General features: G+C 52.9%; 1 protein-coding gene across 1 annotated transcript; it reads right to left on the reverse strand.

Moving 5' to 3' along the window:
* Positions 1 to 7,547: 7,547 nt before the first annotated feature.
* On the reverse strand, positions 7,548 to 7,776 carry LOC106006789 (60S ribosomal protein L39-like). Its single transcript, XM_045071130.1, has one exon. The coding sequence runs from the start codon at positions 7,743 to 7,745 to the stop codon at positions 7,590 to 7,592; it is 156 nt and encodes a 51-aa protein (XP_044927065.1). The 5' UTR covers positions 7,746 to 7,776; the 3' UTR covers positions 7,548 to 7,589.
* Positions 7,777 to 8,906: the final 1,130 nt, after the last annotated feature.

Genomic DNA, 8,906 nt, shown 5'->3' on the forward strand with positions numbered 1-8,906 from the left:
AGCCCTTAGGAGAAACTCCACCACTTCCCCTTCCTCAGTAAGAGGAACTTGGAGTTGCCCTGACAGGAAAGCCTTGGTGGGGTTTCTCGGAAGCTGCCACTGCTTCTCTACTGAGGAAAACCGCAGGCGGGGGGCGGGGGGGACAGGCTGGGGGCCAGGCCAGGGGCCAGGCCAAGGGCCACTCTGGTGGAAAACAAGCCATTGACAAAAGTCATGGCCTTTGGTTAGGCTCCTGAGCAGGACTGGGGAGCTGCCACATTTTCTCTCCAGCACCAACCACCACCCCTTCCCAGGGATCTTCACGCTGTTCCCCTCCCTCTTAGCTGCCAGGTTCCCTCCCCACTGCCCGCCCCCTCCCCAGCCTCTTAACCGAATCACTCTTATGTCTGTGCTCTATGCCCCCTACTATATTCAAAACTCATCCATCTAGTTCCCACCCCTCAAAGGAGCACTGACCCTCCAGTAAGGGCCTGTGGGTATCCAGTGAGCACAGGGAGTGACATTCTGGAAGAGACCAGACCCTCTGTGCTATCTCAGATGACCTACTGAGCAGAGAAAGGACAGGTAGTGGTCACACAGGGATGCCTGACTTAACAGTAACTTCTGTTTGCCCCATTCATTTCTAGACTGGACACAGACTTCTCTCTGGAGACTGGGGTGCCTCTCCCCCTCTCAGACATACCCAGGGGCAGCTGCTACAGCAACACGAAACAGTACGCAGGCACAGATCATGTCCAGGGCCCAGCCCCAGGAGAAGCTGAGACAGCCTCAGGTCCTAAGTTTTCGTACAAATGCGTCCATTTGATACCGCACCAGAATTTGGCCAGAAGGCCCCTGATGAAAACCTCATCCCGCTGCCTGGAGGACAGAGTCCAGGCTCGGTGGCCTGTGCGTAAGATTCTTTGCCAAGGGCCCCAGCTGTCCTCTCCAGCTCCTCTGAGCTCTGATCCGATGAGCCTCTGCCTCCGTCACCCAGCTATCTCCAGCTCACATAAGACCTAGCAGGGCATGGATTTCTTAGGGAAGTCTTCCCTGCTCCCCATCCCAGTTCAAATGGTCTAGGGGCCGCCCTTGGGACCTCACTGGCCGCACCACAACACCTTGTGATCTCTAGTCTCTTGACCATCACCCAGCCTGTAGGATCCTAAGGGACAGCATATGGGGGCTTGGCGTATCTCAGGAAAGGTTCTGGGAGGGAATAAGTGAATAAACGAGGGAATTTAGTGTTAGCTGCCAGGCCGTGTGGCTGAGAGCCCCACGTGCCCACAGGCCCAGACATCCACGTGTGGATGTGGACGCCCACGTGCAGTGGGAGGAGGCACGTGCATGCCTGTCATGGTGTCCCCGAGAGGTGTGTCTGTGGGTCCCTGCGTGCATACGCCAGCATCAACGACGGTGCGCTTTGGGCCAGCAGGTGGCGCTGCGCCCTTCCGCTGCAGGGTCTGTCGTCCCTGACCGGCCCCGGCTGTCATCACAGAGGGGCCCGCAGCAGGCACCCAGAGCAGCCTCCTTTATCCCACGGTCAGGGGCGTGGGGGCGGGGACCAGGGCTGCTGGGTCTCACGGGGAATCCAGTCTGGTCTTCCGGCTGAGCAGCCAGGGCCCTGACTCCACAGCGCCTAAACTCCGGTTGCGCAGGGCCGCCGCCCTCTGTAGGCCTCATGCCAGGCTCTCACAGGAGAGCCTGAAGTCCAAGCAGCTGCAAGGCAGAAAGGTTAAGATAAAAGCATGGGCTGAAAGTTCCAGCTTAGCTTCTGGCTGGCTGTGTGACCTTAGGCAAATCCCCCATCCTCTCTGAACTCATTTCTTCGTGAAGTGGGAATCGTGCCAATTTGTGAATGAGAGAATCAGTGTAAAACATAGGCCACAGTGGGGTTGTGCCGCAAGGCCACAGTTCTGAAAGTAACCTTGGAAGGTTAAAAACCACATAGCCGGGCGCCTGGGTGGCTCATTGGGTTAAGCCTCTGCCTTCAGCTTAGGTCATGGTCTCAGAGTCCTGGGATCAAGCCCCACATCGGGCTCTCTGCTCAGCGGGGAGCCTCCTTCCCTCTCTCTCTCTCTCTCTCTGCCTACTTGTGATCTCTCTCTCTGTCAAATAAATGAATAAAATCTTTAAAAAAAACAAAAAACAAAAAAAAACACATGGCTTGGGCCCTCCTCTCCGAGGGTCAGATTCAGCAGGTCTAAGATGGGGCTTCTGAGTTTGCAATGCTAACAGGCTGCTGCCCTGTCTGGAGACCACACTCTGGGATCCCCTTGGGTCGGGGATGCTCCCAGGTTATGGGCTACAGGGGCCCCAGGGAGGGAGGAGGGTGACCTGGTCAGTAAGAAGAGGTTGGTTGGGTGGGGTCTCTGGACCTGTCTCCGTTCCCTCCTCCAGCGCTGAGCAGTCACCCTGGAGGAGGTAAGACCCGGGGCCCACCTGCCAGATGTGAGGACGGCCAAGCGCCACATGGCCACTACCTCTCTCCCTTGAAGGGATAGGTCAGTTGGTTCTCTGCTCCTGGCTTGGCCGTCGCTATGCTTCCTGGGCTTCTGAGAACTCACATTTCCTTTCTGTCTTTTTTTAATACTGCTTTTGAGTCAAATTATCATAAAGGTGATGCACGTCCATCTGAGAGCATCAGTACAATGCAGAAAGGCATAAAGAAGAGATGGGAATTGTGATCCAAGATCCGGTCACTCAGAGACCATCACTGCCAACTGATTACTTCTTCTTCATGTTTTCACGCTTCATGTGCGATACTGTGTCTGCCTTGATGTAGCAGTCATCTTGTTCTTTCCCATGAAAGCGCTTAGGAAACATGAGTTTAAGGACAGGGCAACAGTCTCAGTGGAGGTCTTTTTTTTTTTTTAAGATTTTATTTACTTTTGACACAGAGAGATAGAGAGGGAACACAAGCAGGGGCAGCAGCTGGCAGAGGGAGAAGCAGGCTCCCTGCTGAGCAGGGAGTCCCATGCGGAGCTTGATCCCAGGACAATCCCAGGACACTAGGATCATGACCTGAGCTACCGACTGAGCCACCCAGGCGCCCCTATTAGAAATACTTTTAGGGGTGCCTGGGTGGCTCAGTGGGTTAAAAGCCTCTGCCTTCAGCTCAGGTCATGATCGTGCTCTGCAAACAGCCTGCTTCCCTTCATGCCTCTCTGCCTACTTGTGATCTCTGTCTGTCAAATAAATAAATAAAATCTTTAAAAAAATAAAGCAATACTTTTAGAATGTCCTGAATGTGACCCTTTCTCCCCACTCCACTGCTACCAACCTGGCCCATCTCTGCCTGGGTGACCACAGCAGTCCTGTCACTGTCTCCCTGCCCATTCCTCGCTCTTGCCTCATTGGAGTCTCTTCCCCACAGCAGCCAGACAGATCTTTTTAATCATTTTTTTTTAAGATTTTTTTTTTTTAATTTGACAGACGGAGATCACAAGCAGATAAAGAGGCAGACAGAGTGAGAGAGCGAGGGAAGCAGGATCCCCGCGGAACAGAGAGCCCAATGCAGGGCTCAATCTCAGGATCCTGGGATCATGGCCCGAGCCAAAAGCAGAGGCTTTAACCCACCGAGTCACCCAGGTGCTCCCAGACAGATCTTTTTAAAACCTAGCCCAAACATGTTTGACCCTCAGCTCAAACCACCTCAGTGGCTCCTATGTCACCGGGGGTAAAAGCAAAGACCTTACTATGACCCATAGAGGCCTTTATGGATCTGTACCTCCTCCACTCCCATGGTCTCCTTGACCTCACTCCTTATCACTCCCCCCCTTACCTACTTGGCTTTGTGGTGCTCCTCAGAACACCCCATGCACACTCCTGCCTCAGGGCCTTTGCACTTGCCGTTCTCTCTGCCCAGCACATTTCCTCAGATACCCTCAGGGCTCCTCTGTTGAAATGTCATCTCGGAAAACAACCATAAGCAAATATGACTTATTTTGGAAAGGCCTGCCCTGACCACATGGCCCCAAATAGCACCCTGGTCGCTCTTTGTTGCCTTACCCCATGTCATTTTCCTTTCAGAGTACCACTCACTTACCTGATTATTGTCTGCTTGCTGCCTCCCCAACGCCAGCTTGTGGACAGAGCCCTGCACATAGTAAGACCCTGTGCAACGTTGCCACCCAAATGAATGCGTGAGGAGAGGAAGAAATTCGGGGCACAAGAGACCTCTGCATGGGAGCTAGGAAACTGGAATTCAAGATGAGCCCTTGCCAGTCAGAATCACTGAGGCCTTGAGCAAGTCAATTCACCTCTTCGGACCTTGGTTTTGTCATCCATAAAATGGGCGGGATGATGCCAGCGAGGCCGGCATCCCACGGCTGAGGATTACACGACAAATGTGGGTCAGCAAAGCACAAGGCAGCCATGTGCAGCCTGCCCCTCCCCTGCGAGCTCTGCCCAACGCCGAGCCTCCCCCTCCCCAGAGCACTGGTGGATCCCTCCACGGAGATGTGTGGGAATGAGTGTCCTGCTGGCATGTGTGAGCACGGTGTGCCGAGCGGACTGCCGGCCCCCTGCCCCATGTGCCCCCATATCTGCACTCACCTACCTGCCCCCTGCCCAGCCGCCGACTAGTGCCCCTTGGACATCTGGTAACTGACCAATAAATACATCGCCGAAGCTCTAGATGCTTCACTGTGAAGCGAAGGAATGAGGGTAGGGCTTTCAGACCTAGACACAGGCTGGGGCCAGGTTCTCTGGGCTCTGGGGCAGGGGGGCATGCCGGTGCCTTAAAGACCCTGACCTGAGAGGAAGGGAGGGACTGAGGGACAGGCTGCCTTCTCCCTGGGATAGGGCCCGGGAGCTTTGGCCCCAGACATCTGCCACACCAGCCACATCTTCTGGGCTGCTGGGCGGAGGCCTGGCTCCCCACCTGCATTCCTCGCTCTGTCTCCCCATGATCTCATCCTGGCCCTACAGCCGCCCACAGGCCAGGAGGTTTTGCCCCACTTTACAGATGAGGAAATGGAGGCTTGTGGAGATCGATGCCCTGCCCAGGGGCAGTCTCCTTGCCTGGGCTCAGGGAGGCACGCTGGTGGGCGCACGGCTCCGAGGGAGTGGGGGGTGCAGGTGGGATGCGGTCAGGAGGCCCACTTCACACTCTCCAGTCAGATATGAAAAGCCCCCATAGATCCCACCCCCGTGCTCAATCAACTCTGGGCAGTTGGGTGGTTGACCCACTGGTCAGGCGGCAGGGGCGTCCAGCCAGGCCCAGCTGCCTTTCTTCTGCAGGCTCAGTGACCCAGACAGGGCTAACTGACGAACAGGCCCAGCCCAGGAGGGGTGTGGGACGCAAGGAGCGAAACTCCTTTTAGGAAGGAAATCTTGGAGCCAAGGTTGAGAAACTAGCGTCTGGCCCCGGCCTAGGGGTGGGGGAGCCCAGGTGAGCCGACTCAGTCCTCAGGAATGGGTGGGGTCTCAAGGGGAGGCGGTACTTCCTCCAGCCCCAGCCCGGGGTCCTGTTCAATCCTTATTAAGGAGTTTCCTGGCGACAGGCAGTGACCTGTCGGCTGCCCGTGTGGGAAGCAGCTTGGCGTGGCCCTCACCATCTCATTAGTGGTGACTCACCCAGGACTCACCTGGCTGTCAGGGACCTGTCCCACTGCCCGCCAGAACCAGCTCGGCCGGCCCCCTCGCAGGGGCAGAGACCTCGTTCCATCAGCCTGCTGTCCTCCATGGCACCTGAGGCAGAGCCTGCCTGGCACACAGTCAGAGCTCAGAATTCATTCATTCAACCAACAGATATTGATTGAGGACCTACTGTATGCCAGGCGCAGTGCCAGGTGCTGGGAATATGGAGTGAACCAGGCAGACCCAAATCCCTGCCCTTCTGGAGGCCACAGTCTTGTGGGGAAAGACAGACGGTAAACAAATAAATAAATGAATCACACGAGTTCTTGAAGATGGTGAGTGCTAGGGAGAAAAGGCAGAAAAGAGTAAGAGATGGAGGTTGCAGTTTTAAACAGGGGTTTCTGGGGAAACTCTCTGAGAAGGTGATATTCCAACAAAATCTGGTGAAGATGAAGATAAGGAAGGGAAAAAGGTATACCAGGAACAGCAAGTACAAAGGACCTGGGGTAGGAATGTGGGGGTGGGGGACTTTTTGAAAGAACAGCCGGGAGACCAGCCTAGCTGAAACAGTTGGCCAAGGTGAGAGTGGTGGAAGACAGGGTCAAAGAGGTAGGGGCAGTTCAGACTGTGCAGGGTTTTGTAGGCCTTTAAAAGAACTTTGGCTTTTACTCAACTGAATTCTGTAAAAATGCTCCAACTCCCCACCCTCACCCTCCTGCCAGTGGAACCCAAGACCAGCTCCCCAGAGCAAAGTGAAGGGTCAGAGATGGTTTTCCCTGGGAAGGGTCTGGAAGGATGAGTTTGCTGAGCTGAGCATTGCTGCCTGTGGAGGATGTGTGAAGAGGATGATGCTTGTTTGGGAAATAAATACCTACTGAAGAGGGATGTTGTGGGGAAAGGAAGAAAAGGGAGCAGAGGCCAAGCAAGAAAGGGAAGGCCAACCTTGCCCAGCTGTCTGCCCCAAAAGTCTGTCTTTCTGTACTAATCTGAAACATACCCTATCTGACACTCTGCTACAACCCCTCTCTCACCTCTGGGCCTTTGCACATGCTGTTCTCTCTGCCTGGGAATCCTTTCCATCCTTTGCCTGGTGAACTCCCACTCATCCTCCATGAAGTGGTCCCTGAGATCCCAGAGTAGATGCTCCTCCTCCCATGGGCCCCACAAGCCCCTGATGAAGCATTTTCACACTCCGTCATATCTGACTGAGGGATCTTTCCTCCCCATGAGACCATGGCCGTGGCCTGTGCTGGGGTTTGCTCACCTTTATATCCTCTGAGCCCAACAGAGTAGGTGTTGAAACAGAAGAGTGAATGAACAAATGCTCACCAGGATTTGGATCCCTTAGAGGTTTTGGAACAGAGTGACAAGATTAGATTCACATTTTTGGAAGATGACACTGACTCAGTTTGTGTTGAGTGTAGGGGGAATTGGAGGAGGGTGACAGCTTACAGGCTACTGCAATAGTCCAAGCAGGTGCCAGAGAGAGGTGAGGAAGGACAAAACCAGGATGTTAGATGCTGGAGATGAGAGGAGGATCAAGATCTAGGAGTTTTTCTTCTTTTCTTTTCTTTCTTTCTTTTTTTTTTTTTTTTTTAGATTTTATTTTTTTATTTCAGAGGGAGACAGAGAGCATGAGTGGAGTGAGGGGCAGAGGGAGAGGGAGAAGCAGACTCCACGATGAGCAGAGAGCCCAATGCGGGGCTTGATTCCGGGACCCCAGGATCATGACCTGAGCCGAAGGCAGATGCTTTACTGACTGAGTGACCCAGGCATTCCTAGGAGAAGGATTTAAAAGGGACATCAACACTGGCCCTGGACTGATGAGGAGGAAGGAGTAGAGGGTAGACTCCTCCTTTTTCCCTCTTTTTTGTGTCCTTCTGTCTGTCCACCCATGGACACCTACTACTTCCTCAGTTGCAATATAGCACAGTGGTTATGAGCCTGACTCTGGGTTCATGATCCTCAAGTAGCTTAATTAAATACGTGGTGCCAATTAGGTGTGTCATCGCGTGATGTGGGACGCCTTAGAGACCCAGCTTGGTTCTCCTCCAGTGCCTCCTCTTGGAGTTGTACCTGATTTTATTACCAGTTTTCATCCGAATCCACTGGGGAATGGGACGATTCTGCTTTTGTTTCTTGGCCAGGAATCGCTTGATCCTCAAAGTCTTGTGAGAAGACATGGTCAATTAACACCGTGCAGCACACAGCAGGATGGCAGCGAAAAAGAGAAAGCCTGACTCTGGGTTCAAATCCCACTTCCACCACATACTTGCTATGTGACATCAGGGCAAGCTGGCTCAACCTCTCTGTTACTCAGTTTACCTACTTGTAAAGCAAGGATGACAGCTAAGAATTAGTTACTGTATTTCATTAATCCTAAGATTCCTATTTAACATTTCTGGAATCAGGGAATCAAAGACATGACATGGAGTAATTACCAGCATCATCATTTTTTTAAAGATTTTATTTTTAAGTAATCTCTACACCCAACATGGAGCTCGAACTCACAACTCCGAGACCGAGAGTCACACACTCCACTGACTGAGCCAGCCAGGTGCCCCTAACTGGCAGCATTCTTTAGTGGTAGGTGCATCAATAATGGTGAATTTGAAGACCGATGAAACCTTAAATATGATGGAACACAAAAATACATGGAGAGATTAGGACCTGGCATGTTCTAGGAGCTAAATAAAGGTTAGCTGTTGTTATTACTATCATAATTTGCTTTCAGGAGTATTGTTTGCAGCAGTGACAAAAGCTCCATCAGGGTAAAGAGAACTCATAAGTAGATGTAAAGGTGAAAATTTTTTAGTAATTTCCCCCAAAAAAACACCCAAAGTCTAACACTTCCTCTGAAAGATCCCACAGAATTCTGCCAAAGTTCCAGAGAAAACTTCAGAAATTCCTCCTGTACAATGGGGACCAGAACTCCTGGCTCCCTGACCGGCAGGGGGAACCAGGGCATGTCCCCAGATGACTTCGGGGGTGTTCCCTGTGTCCTTGTGAATTTTCCTGAGTCACCATAACTCACTGCCCACATTCAGGGCTCTGCTACTTTCGGACCAGGAGACTGATGCCCTGGGATCAAGAGCCGTCCTCAAACAAAAGTGTGATTACAGAGCGTTCCGCACAGGCCAGTAACCGTCTGCCACTCAGGAGCGCGGGGTGACCCTCACCGGTGTCTTATTTTTGGCTTCTCGGGTTGGGTTCCTGCCTACTGACTTGGCAAATCCTGGGTGACTCGCCTTGTTTTCTCTCCTCACTTAAATACATGTCTGGAAAAAGCCTCCACCCCCACAGACACTGCTGCGTGTGGAAACGGTGACAGGCCTAGTGGAGGA

This window comes from Mustela putorius, unplaced genomic scaffold (genome assembly GCF_011764305.1).
Source record: "Mustela putorius furo isolate JIRA1106 unplaced genomic scaffold, ASM1176430v1.1 tig00003983_pilon_pilon_pilon, whole genome shotgun sequence".
Lineage (NCBI taxonomy): Eukaryota > Metazoa > Chordata > Mammalia > Carnivora > Mustelidae > Mustela > Mustela putorius.